The sequence below is a fragment of the Pangasianodon hypophthalmus genome, chromosome 22, assembly GCF_027358585.1.
Source record: "Pangasianodon hypophthalmus isolate fPanHyp1 chromosome 22, fPanHyp1.pri, whole genome shotgun sequence".
Lineage (NCBI taxonomy): Eukaryota > Metazoa > Chordata > Actinopteri > Siluriformes > Pangasiidae > Pangasianodon > Pangasianodon hypophthalmus.
The window spans coordinates 8,345,759-8,367,775 of NC_069731.1; the positions used below are offsets into that span (position 1 = coordinate 8,345,759).

At 40.9% G+C, this 22,017-nt stretch overlaps 2 protein-coding genes across 3 annotated transcripts in view; both read left to right on the plus strand.

The window, feature by feature from the left end:
* LOC113533047 (fibrinogen silencer-binding protein) overlaps positions 1-3,644 on the plus strand; it is a 5,768-nt gene extending 2,124 nt beyond the window's left edge. Inside the window, exon 2 of the mRNA XM_026924869.3 lies at positions 2,621-3,644. Coding sequence (XP_026780670.2) covers positions 2,621-3,194 — 574 coding nt within the window. The 3' untranslated portion in view covers positions 3,195-3,644. The remainder of the gene's footprint in view (positions 1-2,620) is intronic.
* The window catches only part of rad54b (RAD54 homolog B), a 22,738-nt gene extending 6,142 nt beyond the window's left edge, over positions 1-16,596 (plus strand). Inside the window, exons 4-15 of one of the 2 annotated variants that reach the window (XM_026924866.3) lie at positions 3,838-3,969; positions 4,623-4,919; positions 7,364-7,526; positions 8,939-9,164; positions 9,311-9,518; positions 10,401-10,540; positions 10,677-10,979; positions 12,261-12,412; positions 13,298-13,559; positions 14,604-14,670; positions 15,374-15,574; positions 15,856-16,596. In XM_026924866.3, coding sequence (XP_026780667.3) covers positions 3,838-3,969; positions 4,623-4,919; positions 7,364-7,526; positions 8,939-9,164; positions 9,311-9,518; positions 10,401-10,540; positions 10,677-10,979; positions 12,261-12,412; positions 13,298-13,559; positions 14,604-14,670; positions 15,374-15,574; positions 15,856-16,079 — 2,375 coding nt within the window. In that variant the 3' untranslated portion in view covers positions 16,080-16,596. The remainder of the gene's footprint in view (positions 1-3,837; positions 3,970-4,622; positions 4,920-7,363; positions 7,527-8,938; positions 9,165-9,310; positions 9,519-10,400; positions 10,541-10,676; positions 10,980-12,260; positions 12,413-13,297; positions 13,560-14,603; positions 14,671-15,373; positions 15,575-15,855) is intronic. The other variant, XM_034298213.2, reaches the window with a different exon arrangement.
* The last annotated feature ends 5,421 nt before the right edge of the window (positions 16,597-22,017 follow it).

Here is a 22,017-nt window from a genome sequence, read left to right on the forward strand (position 1 = left end):
CTGTGAAAAGCGTAGTACATCTGTCATACTTTTCTCTCTTTATAAGGTAAATTACAATTTATGATTACTTATCTAGTATGCTTTGTAATTTTTCAGGCTGTTTTAAGACTTACATAATGGAATATTATCACAATTTAATTATTATGAGGTTCACCATTCCTAACTCTTCTCTGTAGTTCTGTTCGATAATCGTGGTCCCATCTGCCCCTTTTGTGTTTATAACCAATCTGTTTCCTTTACCTTGGTCCACCTGTGTTTGGGTTTATAGAGCCCCATATTCTCCTTTCTTTACTCCAGACTGCTAGACATTGCTCTTTAGGACTATTAATGAAGTGATTACGGTGGGGGGTGAGAAGAGGAAACCTGGGTGATTACAGCAGATAGCTTATATGAGTTAAATATCTGATTTTACATGCTTGAGACATGAAGGGCCATATATATAAAGTTATTAAAGGAAAACTCCACCCTTAAACACTCATTTAGAAACCAAAATATGTGCGTTGCGCTTATTGGTTCTGGTGATAATGTTGGTTAGTGCTGTATGTATGTAATTCTTTTGAGAAGTTCCTGTGTGCCATGTTGAAGTCACATTACTAGCACAGTTACAGTACCTTTAAAGAGTAGAAAAAATGTCAGTTATCTCAAACATAAGGGGTAAAGTTCAAGTTTTGCTCCTAAAAACAAAAGTGCAAAAGCTTCTTTTCTCACTTCGTTCCTGCGACATTTAGTGGAGACAGCAAACGTTGGACTCAAAGTTCCAGAATGCAGTGCTGCTCTACGACGCAGTTGCACTGAGTTTTAGCAGAGACTCGGATTGGCTAGTCAGTGATCTATGAGATGACAAGCGCAGTGGTGTGCATGGAGGTGTTAGCATGACAGTTGAAGCTTTGGAACTGATGTGTTTGAGCAGAGTGTACAGAGCTGGACAGACTAAAGGAGTAAAGTCCTGCTGCATTGCTCTGTTTAGGTAGAGATGAAGCAAGGGCTAAATCCCACTGGCACCACTAACGTAGGTGAGCAGGTAGTCAAACAGTATTGTGTGTATTGTAGGACAGTGTTATCCAAAGTGAAAATAGACCAAGATTTTGATGAAAGAAGTTATAAACTAGAAAATTGAGATTTTGCATGTTATTTATAAAGATTAATATGTTTATCCTTCAGGGTGGGTTTTTCCTTTAAGATTAAAATAAAACTGTGAAATCACTTTTATAAATAGACACAGATCAGCCATAACATTAAAACCACCTGCTTAATATAGTGTAGGTCTCTATTGTGCCTCCAAAACAGCTCTGACCCATTGAGGCATGGACTCCACAAGACCTCTGAAGGTGTGCTGTGGTATCTGGCACCAAGACATTAGCAGCAGATCCTTTAAGTCCTGTAAGTTGAGAGGTGGAGACTCCGTGGATCTGACTTGTTTGTCCAGCTCATCCCACAGATACTCAAACAGATTGAGATCTGGGGAATTTGGAGGCCAAGTCGACACCTTGAACTCTTTGTCATGTTCCTCAAACCATGCCTGAACAATTTTTGCAGTGTGGCAGGGCGCATTATCCTGCTGAAAGAGACCACTGCCATTAGGGAATATTATTGCCATGAAGGGGTGTACTTGGTCTGCAGCAATGTTCAGGTAGGTGTTATGTGTCAAAGTAACATCCACATGAATGCCAAGACTCAAGGTTTCCCAGTAGAATGTTGCCCAGAGCATCACACTGCCTCTGCCGGCTTGCCTTCTTCCCCTAGTGCATCCTGGTGCCATCTCTTCCCCAGGTGAGCGGCACACACACATCCGGCTGTCCATATGATGTAAAAGAAAACGTGATTCATCAGACCAAGCCATGGTCCATGGTCCAGTTCTGATGCTTATGTGCCCATTGTAGGCACTTTCGACAGTGGACAGGGGTCAGCATGGGCAATCTCACCAGTCTGCAGCTACACAGCCCCATACACAGCAAGCTGCAATGCACTGTGTGTTCTGACACCCTTCTATCATAGCCAGCATTAACTTTTTCAGCAGTTTGTGCTACAGTAGCTCTTCTGTGAGATCAGAATAGACAGGCTAGCCTCCGCTCCCCACGCACATCAGTGAGCCTTGGGCGCCCATGACCCTGTCACCGGTTCACCGTTTGTCCTTCCTTGGACCACTTTTGGTAGACTCTAACCACTGCGTACCGGGAACACCCCACAAGACCTGCCGTTTTAGAGATGCTCTGACCCAGTCGTCTAGCTATCACAATTTGTCCCAAGTCAAAGTCGCTCTGATCCTCACGCTTGCCCATTTTTCCTGCTTCCAACACATCAACTTCGAGAATTGACTGCTCACTTGTTGCCTAATATATCTCACCCCTTGACAGGTGCCACTGTAACGATATAATCAATGTTATTCACTTCACCTGTCAGTGGTTTTAATGTTTTGGCTGATTGGTGTGTGTGTGTGTATGTATGTATGTATATATATGTATGCGTATCATAACTGTAATTAACCATATATCCATAAGGTTTCTTCCTTTATTATTGCTGCTAAAATAAAAAAAAAAAAAAGTTGAAAATTGTGATAGCGTTAAATTCATGTTGACATGTAATGTAAACATATGAGTATTGACTTAATTTTTTCTATTAGGTTGCAATACAAGATGAACTCTCCAGTCGAGCAACCCGGCAGCAGTTCGTCTCTTCCTGCCATGCCGGACTACACACCCGCGGCCAGAGCGGTGAGGGTGGAGTCAGAGGATGTCAAACCTCCACCTGATCTCCAAATTGTAGTCCCGCACGATTCACCTGTTACATTAACAGCTCCACACAGTCAGGAACCCATTGCACAGACCGAGAATGAAGTGGAGGAGGAGGAAGAGGAGGAAGAACTAGTCTCGAACGTTTATGCGGCCTCCCTCTCCCCTTGCCCCTCCTCTGTGCATCTCCCTCCATCACCTTCAGCACCCGCATCCAGACGCAGCCTGTACGAGAGGGGCGGTGTTTTGTTTAGAAACCCTGCACTGGAGGCGGAGTCTTTGCAGATGATGCGAGAGGAGCATGAGCTTTTACTGGCCAATCACAGGAAGCTTGGACAATATCTAGATGAGAAAAGAGAGGGGCTAAAAAGAAAGCAACAGTTGGAGGAGGAGCTCTTGAGGTCAAAGGTCAAAGTGGAGAAACTAAGGGCTGCGCGGCTACGCCATGGACTTCCCCTAATGTAAAAAAAACACACAAAAAAGTAGTGTAAAGACGGTAACACTGCTGGCATGTACAGTTTTACAAATGACTATTTTATTTGATTTACTTTTTCTGTCTGTAGAAGAAGTAAATATTTTAACTATCTGTGAATATGAGACAGACATGATTGTATTTTGTTGCAATAATAAAGCAGTCGTTTTTGTAGTCATGTTTATTTTTATTTTCCAAACTTGCTTTCTGATTGGTTGATACACTTTCAGAATATATACAAGAACTGCTTCACATTGAATAGGACACACAAAATCAGGTAAATCTTGTGCAAAATGACTCATTTATAGCTTATTGAAGATCATGTTTCAGATCCCCATTCAAAACTTGCTGGCTTTAAAAAACAGACAAACTTAATTTTTGTCACATATAACTTGAATAACTTGAGGTTATTTGAGGGGAGTTTAATATGTATAATAAATACTTAGCTATCCCAGCAAATGCTACAGGTGTGTGTGTGTGTGTGTGTGTGTGTGTGTGTGTGCGCTTCCTAAGTTGCATAACATTTTTTTCAAATGAATTATAACCATTAGAAATGCTACCCATTTACTGTCATTCTCCAGTTGCTGCTAACGAATCAGAGTTTTTCATTAATGAGTATTTGCATGTGTGTTGTAGCTCGGTACTACAGTGTAATGTGGTGCAAGGCATCCTCCAGGAAGCACAAGCGCTGGGAAGGTGATGCTGTGCTCGTGGCCACAGGACGCAGCGTCGTCCTCAAAGACATGGAGGGAAGAGATATTGGACGAGGTGAACGCACCACCGCACACATTTAGGCTTCAAGTTTTTACAAATGGTGTCTTAGCGGGATTGTGGGTGTGTTGCTTAGACGACTAGCTTCTGTTCTTGCACCAATATTGGGTGGTTAATCTATTGTGGGAGTTTAAAAATCTTTTTCTTATGCTTCATCTTGTTGTGGGTTGCTCAGACTCTGTAATGCAAGACGGAGTCATGTAGCTATACAGGGCATGACAAATGATTCATTCATTCATCTTCAGTAACGCTTTATTCTGGTCAGGGTCACATTGGATCCGGAGCCTATCCCAAGAACAGTGGGCGTGAGGCAGAAATAACACCCTGGATGAATTCCCAGTCCGTCACACAGCACCATTCTCACACACACACACCTATGGGCAACTTGATATAGCCGATCCACCTACCAGCTTGGTTTTGAGAGTTTACTTTTATTTACATAGTGTCCTTTTTCACACCCAATGTTGCTTTACAATGTTACAGTCGCAGAGATAATCTGGCATGTTTCTGAGGCTGTGCTGAGCTTTTCTGTGTAATATATTAAGCTACCAGCATGAGTCAGTTAAGCGTGCATACATTTAGTTATACATTTACTTTTCTCATGAGCAGTTTTAGAGCTGCAACGTAATTTGTGTGAATGTGTATTTAAGGGTCTGGTTACAAAGCATCTGAGCTGGAGAGTCTGTGTGAGGGCCAGACTTTAATGGTAGGAGGGAAGCAGATCGAGGTCATGGGGGTCGTCTCAGATGAAGACTACGCTAAGGGACGTTGTTTTCAAGATGCCATTGTGGAGCTTCCTCTAGAGACGACTGCTAAAGCACCAGTGAGACAACAGAGACCTCAGCTGGCCAAACCTTTTGCCAGACCAACGCTGAAGGATGCAACTATGAGAGCGTCTGAACCTGAGGGGCCAGTCTGCAAGCCCAGACATGACCCTAACAGCCCAGGTACGTAACTGGGCTTGTACATGAAACTCACAAGTGACAGAAATAACACTAGTACTATTCCTCTACTAAAGGTCCAGCAGCTGACAAACCAAATAAAAGCAAATCAATCTATTTACATATTAAATGTAATGTTGACATATTAAATGTTTTCTCAATTTTGAGTGCCCAAAACTCATAGTTAAACAATTTAATTACACTCACTGGCCAGTGAGCTGGTGTGCATTCATGCGATTATCCATTCAGCCATGTGACATCATGTGTTAGCAACACAATGCATAAAATCATGCACATACAGTTAATGTTCACATCAGAATAGAGGAAAAATGTGATCTCAGTGACTTTGACAGTGGCATGGTTGCTGGTGACAGACAAGCTGGTTTGAGTATTTCAGAAACTGCTGACTTCCTGGGACTTTCACAAACAGCAGTCTCTAGAGTTTCCAGAATGTAGAGTGCACAGAGTGGTACAAACACATCCAGTGAGTGGCAGTTTTGCAGGCAGAAAAATGTTGAGAGAGTTCAGACTGGTTCAAGCTGACAGAAAGGATACAGTAACTTAAATAAGCACTCTTTACAACCGTGGTGAGCAGAAAAGCATCTCAGAAAGCACAAGACATCGAACCTTGAGGCGGATGGGCTACAACAGCAGAAGACCACATCGGGTGCTACTCCTGTGCGCCAAGAGCAGGAATGTGAGGCTACAGTGGGCACAGACTCAGTGAAACTGGACAGGGCATCTGTGTGGGACCATACACAACATCAGACAGTGAGTCAGAATCTCCAAGAAGAAGTAAAGCATCAGGTTTGTCCAGAACTATGCGTGGTGCTGTGTTGTGCTTCAGTTCAGCCATGATGCTTAGGATAATGACGTCACATCTATGAATGTGAAGTTTGAACTCCACTAATTACTCATACCAGACAAAAAGAGTAGGTGATGTTTTTCCAATCTTCAGCTTAGGTTGCAAGGCTGGCTGCAGGGTTTATATTAATGTGCTAGTTCTAATATAGTTTCTTATTTCTATAGTAACAATTTACACAGGGTTTTGTAAGACATGCTCCACATCAATGCATAAAAATGGGTGTAATCATTGATATATTGAAACTTTATGTGAGGAGGACTTTCTGTAGTATTTTTGGAAGGAGTCTCCAGGGTCAGCACTTTGGAACAGTCAGAGGTTAAACTTTACCTCTTTACCAGGATGAGGAAAGTCTTCAGGATGGAGGGCTTTGGAATTCCTCGATAACATTACAAGCTGCATTTTTTGTCTTATTAACTTCAAGAGAAAGAAAAAAAGACTTGAGCAATAGCAGGAACTAACTTTTTTTTGGTGGACATTTTGCGATATTAAATGTAACTATAAATGAATACATTACATCATTCTGTAATTAATAAAAAATATATAATCTTTTTTTCATTATTTTTATTTTTTATTTGTTTTATTTGTTTTTTTATACTTAAGGTGCTAATCAAGCACAAGTAATGAGAGAAGGTGTGTGTGTAACAGAAGTGTGTCTGGAGATATCACAGAAATTGTAAACTGCTTATCAGCTCTCACTGTATTTATTTATAAATAATAAAAGTGACCCTGACCAGGATAAAGTGGTTACTGAAAGTGAATGAATGCATGAAGAAGTAGTAGCAGTAGTTGTTTAATTTATATTGGGCCTTTCTCAAACTCAAGGTTGGTTTACGGAATCTGACATCAGTGAACAAGTAGGAGATGGCAAATATTATACAAACACCTTATATAACAAGATGCTATATACAAAATAGAGATAAGAGCAGCTGGATAGAGGAACTGCTTAGTTACCAATGAAAGACTGATAGCATTGAGACAAAAGATGGGTTTTGGGCTTTCATTTGATGGAGGAGAGAGATGAGGCTCTGTGGAAGTGAATTCTTTCACCATAGTACCTTAGCTAATGTTACACACCAGAAGAAGTAAGTGAAACTGACATTTCAAACTTTGGTGTCTAATCAAATGCCTGAAAAGTGAGATGCAGAAGGAAACTAAGCTGTCTTGAGGGAAAGGAGCATATCATAACGTCAATTTTTGTAAAATAAACTAAACCCACCCATTCCTACAACCTTTTAATTTTGGTAACCTGAGCTTCCTACTCAGTTGTAACAAGTTTGCTCAGCACTCAGAACCTGATAGGCTCTTCTAATTTATGATGCATTAATACTAGCTTGCCATACAGTTTGTCAATTTGTTTAGTTTAGTTGTTTAGTTTCTTTTTTTTTAACTACCCTGTGTTTAAAATCCAATGCAGTATTTTCACTTAATATTCAGGTATCAAAACTTTGAACTGTAAAAGGCCAATGTCTCCAAAAAGGCCAAAAAAGTAGAAATATTAAAAATGATCACTACACTTAGCAGTTTACAATGCTGATTTTCAACATTTAAAATTACATTATTAATAATAACTGACTTTTGGAATTAGGAGCCCTTGTGATGCCTCGACCCCCAGCCAATCACCAGTGGCTTTGTAATAAAAATGGACTCCCATTAGTGGACGTGGTGGTGGACCCTCACCTAACAAATCATCTGCGACCTCATCAGAGGGAAGGTGTGGTCTTCCTGTATGAATGCCTCGTGGGAATGAGGTAGGAGTCTTTCTCTCTTTTTTCCACACTGTTAATGAAAAACACACTTTATAGAGCTTTTCCATAATAACAGTTTGGTGGCAGGGTTTAGCCTGGAAACAGAATCTGCTTGTCCTAGGTGCCCAAGCTACTGATTTGTCCACCCCTACGTGGAGTCAGTGGCAGGGAAGTGGTAGAGGATAGAAGACTGAAAGACACTAAGATTATCTGTAAAGGTTTGGAACTGTGATGCTACAAACATCTCCAATGGAGATAAAAGAGTGACAGTTCCTGATGAAAGGGTATCACTAATTTTGATTTGTCTGAAAGCACTGATATACAGAGATGAGCCAAAACATGAAAGCCCATCTGAAAGGTCGGGAATTTATTAGACAGTAAACAGTCAGTTTTCATAGCATGTATTGGATACAGGAGAACTGAGCAGGTATGAAGACCTGAGCATCTTTGGCAAAGGGTCAGAGCATCTGCAAACAGCAAGGCTTGTAGGGTGCTCCTGATCAGCAGTGGCAAGTGCCTACCAACAATTATCCAAGGAGGGACAAACCACGAACTGGGACAAGGCTATCTCTCATGATGTTTATGGTAGGAATGTGTTATAACACACAGTGCATCATGTCCTGCAGCCTATGGGGCTGTATAGCCGCAGACCAGTCCGAGTGCCCATGCTTACCCCGGATCTGGACCTTATACTAATGAAAGGTTGCCTGGACTGATGAGTCCTGTTTTCTTTTTACAACACATGGATGGCCGCGTACGTTTGCGCCATTTACCTGGGGAAGAGATGGCACTAGGATGCACTGTGGAAAGAGGACAAGTCAGTGGTGGGAGTGTGATGCTCAATGTTCTCCTGGGAAACACTGTGTCCAGACTTTCATGTGGATGTTAATTTGACACGTGCCACCTACCTAAACATTGTTGCGGACCAGGTACACCCCTTCATGGCAACGCTATTCCATGATGGCAGTGGCCTCTTTCAGCAGGATAATGCACACCTCCACACTGCACACATTGTTTGCAAATGGTGTGAGGAAAATAATGAAGAGTTCAAGAGTTCACCTTGCAACTTACAGGACTTAACGGATCTCTGAACGTCTTGGTGTGTGATATCACAGGGCACCTTCAGAGGTTGTGTAGAATCCATGCCTTGGCAGGTCAGGGTTGTTTTGGCAGCATGAGGAGGACTGACAGCATATTAGACAGGTGGTCATAATGTTTTGGCTCATCTGTGTATTTTGCTAATTTTATCATTAAATTCTAAGGAAAGCCCTTGATTTGTAAGTGCATGATTGAGAGAACTGATTAGAGAATTGGATTAATGTGCAGGTATACAGCTGTTCCTAATAAATTGGATGGTGAGTGTATTTTATGTGTAGTACTGAAAAAGGTCAGTGTATACGTGTTGTATGTTGCAGGTTGGCTGGCCGCTGTGGAGCCATTTTAGCAGATGAGATGGGTTTGGGGAAGACACTGCAATGTGTGTGTGTGTTGTGGACTCTACTGAGGCAGGGGCCTTATGGTGGGCGGCCTGTACTGAAGAGAGCGTTGGTGGTTTGCCCCGGTAGCCTGGTGAAAAACTGGGCTGTTGAATTCAACAAATGGCTTGGCAGAGAGAGGATCAGCGTTTACACTGTTGACCAGGTTTGTCTTAATGCGTGTGTTTGTTCTCATGTGCTTCACAGTCAAAAGTGTGTTTATGTCTATTCTGGACTGGGAGCTTATTTAGCTACAGTAATTCACAAGCCAGGGGATGTACCTCATGTGCATGTGCGTGTTTTTTTTCACAGGACAACCGTGTGGAGGACTTTGTATCCTGTCCCCGGTCTCCTGTGATGGTGATCAGTTATGAGATGCTACTGCGCTCGGTAGACGCCTTAAAGAAGCTGGAGTTTGGTCTGGTGATCTGTGATGAGGGCCATCGGCTTAAAAACAGCAATATCAAGACAGCCGGTGCTCTCACCGCCCTGGCCTGCGAACGACGGGTAATACTTACAGGTCAGTCATGCACACCCACAAACTCTCTTTACTTTCTCACACTCCTGTTTTCTGTGGAGTTCGTATTTAGCTAGAAATGCAAAAAAAAAAACACACAAAAATGCACTTGACTGAATTAGAAAACATGGTATGCCAATGAACAGAAGACGTAATTAAGACAGATAATGAGCAATAAAAAAATAAAAAAAATTATGACATGGGCAGCACGGTGGCCCATTGTGTAGCACAGCCGTCTCACACTCCAGAGTCACTGGTTTAGTCTTGAGCTCAAGTTACTGTCTTTGTGGAGTTTCTCTGAGTATGTTCTCCTCATGTCCATGTGGGGTTCCCCTGGGTTCTCCAGTTTCCTCCCTTCTTCAAAAAACATTCCCATTAGCCTAAATTTCCCTAGGTATGAATGTGTATGTGTACATGGTGCCTTGGGATGGACTGCTGTCCCATCCACGGTGTATACTTGCCACACCTTCAGTCTTGCTGGGATACACTCTGGATCCAGTGCAAGCCTGATCAGGATAAAGCCATTATTGAAGATGAATGAATGAATAAATATGACTTTATTGCCAGAATTATTGTGCTCCACTTTCCCTGTTTGGTTAGTGCTTTTGATTATGTAATTTTGTGGCACCATATTCAGTATATTCACTTAACAGTATGTAATAGTATTCTTTCTTTGCTACTGAAGCCTTTATGTTGCATAATTATTGCATAGTTATCTTCATAGCAAAGTACCATTAGGACTAATGTAACTAACTGCACTGTGTCCCTGTAGATAAACAGAACATTGGTCATGGTCTGAAATTTTGTAACTGAGACAGACTCAATCGTAGATTAAAATAAGGAAATAATACTATAATTTCAGTGTGTGTTTAAAATCATCACCAGGCACCCCTGTTCAGAATGATCTCCAAGAGTTCTACTCCATTATTGAGTTTGTGAATCCAGGCATTTTGGGAACTTCAGCAGCCTACAGAAAGATTTATGAAGAACCAATCCTCAAATCCCGCCAGCCCACCTGCACTGAGGTAGCACACACATCAAAATAAAATAAATCCATGCGTGTATTTAGTTTGTATGTGTTTGTATGTGTGTATGTTAATTTGATAATTGTGAGCAAGTACAGTATGCATGTGAGATCTGAGGAGCTTTGATGTGCTTTAGGAGGAGAGGTGCATAGGTGAAGAGCGAGCAGCAGAACTTGCTCGGCTGACCGGTGCATTCACACTACGACGGACTCAGGAGATCATCAACCGTTTCTTACCTGGGCGTCTGGAATGGACGGTGTTCTGCCGTCCCACAGAGCTGCAGGTGCAGCTGTATAGTGAGCTGCTCTCTAGCCGACTGGTCAGGGCTTGTTTCACTGCAGCCGGTACACACACGTTCACACACAGCCCTCACCTTGCCTGTATTAATGCTCTGAAGAAACTGTGCAACCACCCTGGGCTCCTTTACAACACGATAAAGGTTCGTGATGATGCACAGGCAACTGCTTGTGTTCCTTGTAGATGCACATTCATTTCTGTCATGAGTGACTAGTGACATGAGTGACTTTCACCCTTACAGAATGAAAGAAATAGAGAAAAACGATACTTGTCACAACAGAATGTATGTGATTACAGGCAGTGGTACCTCAGTTTTTAAGGTTTTCCTCTCTGTGATTGTAAGATTGTGTGTTCAAATCCCAGAAGTGCCAGGCAGCTCCAAAACAATTCCAGTTCTTAAAATCATTGTGAACTCGTAGCACTTTATTACTAGGGATTACTGAAATATATTAAAGGAATAATTTGGCAAAAATTCAATTTACTTTTTTCACTTACCTCAAATGTGTTCGATCAGCCAACACGTTTTTGGTGTCTGTTTTGCTTTTTCAGGTTTTGTGCTGGTGCTATGAGATTAATGTCGCTTAAGAGGAAGGGGAGTTACCAGTTTAGCATTGTGTGAAGTATAGTTATCAGTTCAGCATAGTTATACCAAACTATTTGCTGAGAAGTAAAGTGATTAAGGTTCAAGATGGTGCCCCCTGCCATTTTGTTCACCTGCCAGCTCTACCCTATCACCTGCCAGCTCTCCCCTATCACCTGCCAGCTCTACCCTATCACAGCTGCCAACCGGGGAGGATGAAGGCTAGCACATGCCTCTTCCAAGACACGTGAAGCCAGCTAACTGCATCTTTTTAGTCACAGGGCAGTGTAACACACTTAGTGTAATGCTCTATCTGTCCTCGTCCACATACATGAGCTTACAGACACCCACAATTCGCTAATGTTCCCGTGATTGACAGGGGAAAGTGTTATGAATGCTACCGAATGCTTTTCTGGTTTATCGCAAGGGGGTCCATTGTTACATTTTTAGCTATGCAGTGAACTTTTGTTTGTTTAACATGGTTAATAGTAACTTATACAATATCAGAAACCACATACACATATCTATTTGGGATTAACTACCAACTTGTCGTCAACTCGTTGAGGCATGGGTGTTACTTTAGGTATGCAGTTTCCGCAATTCTGAGTTGGTAGCTTTAGGCATCCCATGGTTGTTAGCAGCATTAGTCTCACAGTGACAGTGCAAAATTTAAAGTAGGAAACTAAAAATGGCTGAATAACTGAATAATTTGAGGTAAGAGGGAAATTATTTGGAACACTGATTTGGAGCACCATCTTTGAACATGTGTTGTATATAGAGAGCTTTATTTGGCATGGTATTATTATTTTTTTTTTACTTTTGCTGTTTTGGCCTGCATTTCAGGAGAAGACGACTGATGATTTATATGACAGCCTCGGTGTAGACATTTTTCCTGAGAACTACGCCACTGGAAGTTTTTGTACAGGAGACTCTGGGAAATTGCTGGTGCTTGCAGACCTTTTGGCTGCTATAAAGCATGTCAACTGCAAAGACAAGTACAGTCATACACATCCTTGCACTTGGTCATGTATTAGTACATTTTGCTTCATATTACAGTACAGTGCCTTGCATAATTATTCACCCCTCTTGAACCTTTCCACATTATATAGTTTTACAAACTGAAATTGAGATGTCAATTCAATAGCAGTTTTTACCATTTGAAAAAGTCTAACTTATGAAAGAACAAAATATTTTATTTTTCGTTATGACACAAACCTGTAAAAGCAGTCAGTATTTGGTAGAACCAACTTTGGCTGCAATTACAGCTGCAAGCCTTTCTGTAAGCTTTTGCATATCTAGTTCCTGATATTTCTGCCCATTTTTCTCAGCAAAATTGGTCAAGCTCAGTTAGATTGGATAGACCGCTTGACTTCTTGGTTGCTTCTATGACTAATCTCCTTAACCAATCACTGGTGGATGGTCACCTCCAGAGCAGAGTTCTGCTCTATTCTACCTTGATTGAGTCTTTTCTTGAACTTTAGTCTTTATGATTCTTTTTGTTTAGGTATGTTCTCTAACAAGCTTCTTTGCCTTCCGTGTATGATTGCATGACACTTTATTTGCACGCAAGTTGACTCCAATCAACAAATTTTCTGACTTCGCATGACAACTGGTTGCACTAGAACGAATTTAGGGGTTTCAAAGCAACAGGGCTGAATACTTATGATAATTTTTTCTTGTAAATAATATTCCAAACTATACTGATCCCCACTTCCCAAACCAAATTGTGTCCATTTTAGTTCCATGTTGTAAGACTACAAAAACTTCAATAGGGGGTGAATACTTATGCATCACACTGTATTTAAATGTCTGTTTTGACTTAAGGGCAAGATCTGATTGAATGCTCTTTCCATTTGTTCTTGACCTTCGCTTGTTTGCAGGGTTGTGCTGGTGTCTAATTATACACAGACTCTTGATCTGCTGCAAGACCTCTGTGCTCACCTTGGTTACACCTGGTGTCGGCTTGATGGACAGACACCCGTTGCCCAGCGACAGCGAATTGTAGACTCCTTTAACCGTCCGGACTCCTCCCACTTCCTGTTTCTTCTCAGTTCAAAGGCTGGAGGAGTGGGGCTTAATCTTGTTGGTGCCTCCCATCTGGTTTTGTATGATATAGACTGGAACCCAGCTAATGACATACAGGTTTGTCCAAGTAGAATAGACATGCAAAGGAAATTAACATGTTGCACCACACACTGTTATGTTTTAACCACACCACAAGAACATAGTGCTGCGTCATGTGCTTCTGCATAAATTATTGCCTTTACAAGTATGTGACACTTTGTCTGACCTTCTCTATTTTTATTTCTTACTGCTAGCACTTGTTCAAATCAGGAATTATCAACTGCGCTTCTCCTGCTCTTTATGAAGCACAGACATCAGCCACTAGATGGTGCTGAGTTGAGAAAATGCGTTTCTGTAATCCTTGTGATGATAGCAGAAAATAATATTTTGAGGATGTAGTGTTAATGTATTTTAATGTATACATAGTTTGATAATGATGTAATTAGTAAAATAGTATGTTTATTATAATTTTTATTATTATTTATGAAATTATTAATTCTTATAAATTATGTAAAGTTATGGTTATGGGTTGTTAATATTTTGGGTTGTAATATGAACACAAATGGCAATTTCCTTAAAATCCCACATGGCACCTAAAAACTAACAATGACAGAAATGACTGAAAACACTAAAATTTTGAAATGTTTAATAATCATTTATGTATAATAATCATTTATGTATAACAAAATGGACTAAATAACCACACTAGACTAACTGGTTGGATAAATATTATAATTGCCTGATTTATTAGTTTATAACTGCCTTCTAATACAGTAATGGTGAACAGGAGAAGGGTTTCTAATGTAGTCCACATCTCTGATTTGCACTCGTTTTGCTACTTTGAGACCTTACGTCCATGGTTTCCTCACGCACCAATCATTGCACAGCTTGACAACAAAAATAGCAACAATGCAATAGCCCAGTAATGCTTACACAGACAAGTGTGTATTTTCCCTGCTATTGTACAAAATTATGCAACTTTCAGTATATTTTAGTCTCATCAGCATGGTCAGGTTTGCCATCAGTTAAAGATGTTTGTAAACATTAATTGTGTAATAATGTATTATTTATTGAGTATTGCTTGAGTAATGTATTTTTACTATGTTTGTATTAATGCTCTAGGCCATGGCCCGAGTATGGAGAGATGGGCAGAAGAAAACAGTTCACATCTACAGATTTCTAACAACAGGTTGGACAATAATAGCACTAGGCCAACAACACTGTGCTAACGGCCACACCCCATCACTGTATCACCACTATCACCCCATTACCTACTGTACACTACACTACTGCAGCATTATTATTACCACTCCATCTCTATTCACTACTTTAACACTGTTTTCACAGAAAAATGGATCCCTTAACAGTACATTTTTCTGTTGGCTTTTAGTCAGTTTGCAACTTTGTGGTATATTAGGTGGTCTGGGAAAACCAGTCAGATGGTGCTGCGCTGAATTCTGTCAAAAAGTCATGCTTAGGCTATCTCTATCTATCTTTAACACATATGATGAAAGGAAATCTGCCTAAAGATGTCTAAAACTTTGCTAGTTAAGTGTGATTTCCTCACAGAGTGAATGTCACACATTGATCGAGCTGTTGAATAGCTACGTGCTTTAGAGAAATTAACAAAAGCCTTGAAATATGTCAGTTCAGGAATGTTTGCAGTTTTCTGAGCTATAGGAAAATGTCAAATCTAAAGGGTTTTCTCAGGCAGCCACACACATCTAATTGGAACCAGGCATTTATGACTGCCATATATAGATTATAAACTCTCTTTTTATATTACAATGGGACGTTACCTTGTAATCTACCATTAGATTTACTTCAAAATTGTAGCTGTGACCGCAAGGGGAAATCAGATTAGTTTTCAGTGTGAACTTTTTCTCTGTCAGGTACCATAGAGGAAAAGATCTACCAGAGACAGGTGAGTAAGCAGGGACTTTCTGGAGCTGTGGTGGACCTCGGCAAAAAGGGTGAGCATATCAACTTCTCAGCCGAGGAGCTGCGTGACCTTTTCACCTTTGACCCCAATACCGACTGCCTCACTCACGACCTGCTTGGCTGCAAGTGCTCAGGGGATGGAAGAATGCCAGGTGATACACACAAACACACATCCTGGATCATTTGTGTAATGGATGTGCTTAGATGCATCATAATCTGAGGTTTTCTTGGTTGCTGCTTTTATTTTCATTCTGATTTGAGGCAGTGGTGATAAGCACTGTTGTGCGTATGATACTGTATATTCAGTGTGGAAAAACAAGCATGTTGTAATAGTAATGTGCATTAATTGCATTAAGATGTAAATAATTTTGATTTAGACTTGCATTCACATTGAATTTAAAGAAATCATATTTTATTCTGTTACATTTGCCAGGTGTGGTTGAGGACGTAACCGTGGTTACAGGGAGGGCGTGTCAGTTGGGTCGCCGTGCCGATGGTGCCGGCGTTCCACAGCGGGTCAGCATGTCTGAGCTAATGCAGTGGAAGCATTTTTCTGGAACCATCCCATCATATGGTGACGTTTACTTGGACCATGCACACAGTCATATCACATATGCCTTCCAGAGCACTACTTCCAAAACCCAAGACACGGCATAAAACACTCCCACACAAACACGAAACATGTAAAAGAGTGGATTTGATGGATGGAATAAATCTAGTGTAATGAATTTATGTAAGTAGTGTAACTGTAAATCTAACAAAGGTTATGTGCTGAAAATGTGCTGTTTTTTTAAACAAGTGTGTTTTTTTATTAAAGTTATATTTTAATATAAAGATAAGGTTGTCAGCAGTGACTTTTAACCACTGTGCTCTGTGCGCTGTGTTTGTGCATCTCTGTTTAAATAAAGGTAGCAGAGATGATGAATCCAAATGAATTCTGCAAAACATTCAAAATTGTTTTGCTTGTTTTTATTATCGCTACTAAGCAGCACAGACATTTAATTCAATCTGGTGAATCTGGAGCAGTATGAAGAATCATAAATCTATTAACCGTACACTAAAATACCCTGCTAGATAATTGAGCTTTGTCAGTTTCCAATGGTCTACTGACCTGATACAGTTTGCTCAAGGTTCAACTGAACCCCAAGAATTGCAGGCATCACGTACATCCAGGTCCATACATCCGCCATTAATAGTCCTACGTTTCAATGGCCTGAAAGGCAGCCACACTATAAAGAAGAACCCCTACTCCAAGGCTAGCATAAAAAAAAGGGCTTTTAATCCGAAGAACACCATCCCAACTGTGAAGCATGGGAGTGGCAGCATCATCATGTGGGGGTGTTTTGCTGGAAAAGGGAATGGTGCACTTTTAGAGGCAGTAGGATGGCACACACAAGCTGCCAAGCTGCCACAGCAGGGCCCTTGCCCATATCCCGTTACAAGAGTATGATTGCTCCAACCACTGCTTTGGAGGATATATGCAACTGCTAGCTTCAGTCTGTACCCTGTAACAAGCACAAGCAGGCACACACATACAAAGTTACTGCAGCATTGAAAAATGAGCACTAGCATTCAAATTCAAAATCATGGGATGTGTATCATCCCATAACAAACACACACACACAGACTTCCAGCCACACAGCATATGTCTATGCATACTGGAGTTATGGCAACACTCCAAACATAAAACTTCAAATACATCATTAGCATTTACTTCTCCGCAAGTACCACAGACAGGCAGCTCATACGTTCCAGTGGATAAAGCCCAGTATATTTATTTCAGAAGAATTTATCAACCAGGTTACCATAGAGTATGTTGACTGTAGTTCATGTGTACATCCCTATCCGAAATCTCCTGTTATCGGTTTTGGGGTTATTTTAATAGGCGGCCTGAATCATTCAAGTATGTATCATTAATATGTATTTATTATGTAAAAGATGATTGGATAAATGTTTTGGGGTGCCTGTCTATGTAAATTCTGTGTGAAGTCTAAGTAATATTTTCAACTGAACTTAATTAGGATGATGCATGAATTTTATTTGAAAATGTTTATTGGATAAACCATAAAGAGATCATAGCCATAACATTCAGACATTGTATTTCAATGACTTGTGGTCAACCCATTTCAATAATTGGCCCAGTGAGCATAACTTTAATCCACAGACATGTGACAGATGCAAGGTTGTAGAAAAATAAAAAATACAATCTTTATTGAATACCCTTTTGGGGTCTATGAAGCAGATAGATCAATCAATAAATAAAGGAATAAATAAATACAAGAATCACAAACACATAACCATGGACCTTTGGGCCAGAAGAGCCAGAGTGAATAAAATGTTAAGAGCAGCTAAAGTCTTAATACATAAATAAGTGCTGCAAATACATACTACACTGCAAGCCCATCACTCAGAACATATAGCATACTAGTGATGTAAAGGAAACCTGCACAGCAAGCTTTTGCCACACGTGAACACACTTCCAAAAAGACCTGCCACTAGGTAACCTCCCAGACCCCTGGCCCAACCAGCACCTAGGCTGACTGGTTACTAGGGGTGCAACGAATAATCGACGCAGTCGACAAAATTAGCTGCCAATGAATTTAGTTGTCGATTATTAGTTGGATACGTCAAGTAGTTGCGAACAGGAAGTGACAACAAAACATTTAAAAAATGGCGGTGACATGTCCGAAAACATCAAAAGTCTGGGAGCATTTCTCCCTAGATATGGGAAATAAAAGGACCACGTGTAATATCTGTAAGGTGGACCTTTCTTGGCACGGGAGCACGTCCGTCATGCTCGTGCATTTGAAAAGAAAGCACATTGGACTGGAAGCGGAGTCAGACTCGCCTTGGTAAGATAGTAAGCTAGTTAACTTGCTAGCTATATATAGGCATAGTTAGCACGCAAGATACTAGAATCACTACCAAAATGAGGTTTGAATGTCTACTATCAATGGCGTATTTGAGTTTAAAAGAGTAATGCCACCCATTTGTCTGACGTTTCTTTTTTAAATCATATTTATGCAGTCCGAAGAAAATTAAAGCTACCTTTAATTTGGCTTTCTACAAAAGAAATAAACCTATACACTGCAGCAAGCGACTGCCCTCACGGAGTCTATTCTAAACATGCTGGTCACCGATATGAGACCACTCTCCGTGGTTGATGGTTGATGAGGGGGGAATATTTGCACTCGGAAGAGAGCAAGCCTTGAACAAGACCATGTAGAGATGCTGACTTTCTTAAGTTTAAATAAAGTGTAGTGGATATGTCGTCTTATATAGTTGCAATTTGCAAAAGATGCTCATTTATTTTTTTGATGGGAAAACTGTAGTTTGGTTTGTTGTAGTTTTTTATTGCTGCTTCTTGTCCTTGTTTTACCAAAAAACAGTGGGTACTTGATTTTTTTTTTTATTTGAATTTCATATCAGCACTTTGCCTTCCTTTGTTTTAAATGGAAAATGAAGGACTTTTTTTATTTAACCTTTGTCTTAGAAATAGTCTAATTAGCAGCAATGTTGAATAGATGTTGAGTTGAATAAATGACATCTTTTTGATTATTCATCTTTATTGTCTTAATGGTTACTTACCTCATGCCTAAAACAAACTCAAGCTAAATTTAAAAGCTTATAGGTAAATAGGAGCCACTGAGTAATTATGTGATTTATAATCCGATTAGTCGATTAATCGTTTTCTATAGTGGGTAGACTAATCGACTATCAAAATAGTCGTTAGTTGCAGCCCTACTGGTTACCAAGTGAAACAAAGAAAAGAAAAGAAAAGAAAAGAAAAAAATAATAAAGGGGAAAAAAATTAAAAAGAAACCCTCTAGCCAGTGGCTCACACTTCCTTAATACTAAATATTTCATACGACCTATAGCCAACAGGCTAGAGGGAAGTTCAACAATAAAATCTATGGAGCAGCACCCCAGTAAAACTTCACACATATACACCTACAGAGAACAGCAGCTGACAACAAGAAAAAAAAGGCTGTTTTAATCTAGAAAGGACACAAAAAGGGAGAAAACAAAACAGACTTCACTATATATATATTATTATATATATACTATATATTATATATAGAGAGAAGGAATCTGCAGCTACGAAATTAATAGGCTAAATACCTCAGCATGACAGGTCCGTTCAATAGCTAGTACATAGCATGAAAAAACTACGCCACAGCCGTGGTTGAGCACGACAATGACAGGTAATCAAGGTGCTAATCCCAAGATATTCATGCCAGTCAGGTCACTCACAAAAGACTTAATAAATTTAGCCACGCACAAACACCTGTTCAAGCTCACTCGTACAGCTCTTTCCGACATTCGGCTCCAGTCCCAACACGCCAAACGCTGCTACACAAACGCGCGGCTAAAGGCCCCTTTCACGCCCCAAGGTGTCTGTACATATGCCTGCTTCTGTGCTCCAGGTAATACGATAGGCTGGCTAATTAGTGACGCACAAAAGGGAAAATGAAAGGAGAGATGAGACAAAACAAAATAAACAAGAAATGACAAATCTCCCCCTCGAAAGAAACGAGAAAAGACAAATCTCCCCCTCACAGGAACCCCTTCAGCTGTCACTGTGTCTGAATTCTGGCAAAATTGATATCCACAAAGGTAAAATATCTGGTTTTGGCCAAAATTGCATTTTTCTGCCAATAACATACTTTCATTTACTAACATACATCTCAATTAAAAAAAACAAATAGATTTATCCAAAACGATATGGAAATGTTTATATTTACTTTTTATTCTTGCGCAGGCTATCTTCCTGCAAAGATTCCGTTGGGTAAGGAGCCAGTTTTACAAATGATATGGAAAAAACAGTCGATCTACCTAAAGATATGTAAAACCTGGCTAGATAAGTGAGATTTCCTCGTACAGTGAATGTCACGCTTTGATCAAGTTGTTGGATAGCTTTGTGTCATTGTGAATTGGACATAAGCCTAAGCAGTTCATTTTGTATATATGTACTGGCTGTCAAAATGTCAGGATCCCGGACTTGCTGTTTTGTGTTTCAGCCACTAGAGGCCCTCATTGTTCCCCCAGGTTGTTTTCCCTCTGTTTGTTGTGTCATTACTGCCACCTTTGTCTCATTTCCCCCTTGTGTATTTAAGATGCCCCGTTCCTTAGTTTCTCTTCTTGGTGTTTAATGTTGCTAGACAAGCCCTTCGTGTCTCCTGTAAGTTTCTCTGTTTTTTGTCTGTTGTTACTAGTGAATCATTTTGTGATTTTTCCCTTTGTACTCGTTTGAGGAGATATTTTGCATTGCCTTTTTTCTCACACTCTCTTGGAGAGCTCTTCTCCACTCTAGCCCAGCATGAGTCCTCGGTTCAGCGCCACAAGGCGTTACTTGCCCATTCTCATGCCCAGCAGGAGACCTTGGTGGCTAATATCCTGACTGCCCTCCAAGAGATTTCCAGACAGTTGCCGTCAGCCCCACCTGTAGTTCCAGTTCCTCAGGCACCAGCCCCTCCAGTAGAACCCCATCTGTCCCCACCACAATGCTTCTCAGGAGACCCCAATGCCTGTCATGGAATCTTCACCCAGTGTTCCCTCACAGTCAAGCTGTAGTCCTCGTCTTTCCCTCCAGACAGAGAAAACTGCATACATCACCCTCCTCTCAGGAAGAGCCCTTTCCCACCCTCCCTGCCACTCTTTGGACATCGCTCTGCCTCCTTGTACCGCTGAGGCTGTTGCACTGCCTCCTTGCACCGCTGAGGGCGTCGTTCCGTCCCCCTGCCCAGCTGAGGGCGTTGCTTCGTCCCCCTGCCCAGCTGAGGGCGTCGCTCTGCCTCCTTGCTTTGCCGTGGTCGTCGCTCCCCTTTCCAGCCTTGCTGTGGTCGTCACTTCCCCCTTCAGCCTCGTCGTGGGCGTAACTCACCCCTCTGGCCTCGCTGTGGGCGTCGCTCGCCCCTCTGGCCTCTTCATGGGCGTCGTTCTACCCAGGGGTCCAGGTTCTCCTGAGTTTGGGCGTGTCAGGAGCCGCACCTTAAGGGGGGTCCTGTCAGGATTTGTGATTTATGCCTTTGTTCTCATGAGAGACTTTTACGTAGGAGTACTCCTTTGAGGAGATATTTTGCGTTGCCATTTTTCTTTGGATCTTTTCTCTGGATTTTCCAGACTAAACTTTGTGGATAACCATTGTTTCTTGTTTTTTTGCCTTTTTTCCATGTTTGCATTTTTGGACTTTAGACTTCATTAAACTCACTGAACTTTAAGCCAGTTTTGAGTTGGTCTCTGCTCACTGGTAGAGCATCTGACCCTCATGGCACAGACACAAGTTCGCGTCCCGGCCCTGACACAAAATGTCTGCAATGTTATTGTGCTATATATAGCTGGAATGGAATATTTCAATACAGTATAATTTCTTCCTTTTTCACTTTTGGGGGTAAGCAGTTGTGGTTGAGAAATGTGTAAAAGGGAAACATATTTCAGTTCAAGAAAGTCTGTAGTTCATTGTATAAAATAATCATCACAGAAAACATTATTCAAACATTCCACTCATGCAAAAGGAGAAACTACTTGGCTCAAAATCAAAACAAATCGTTCTCATGAGAACTTTTAAATGCAACTTTTTTTATTATACGGGCAT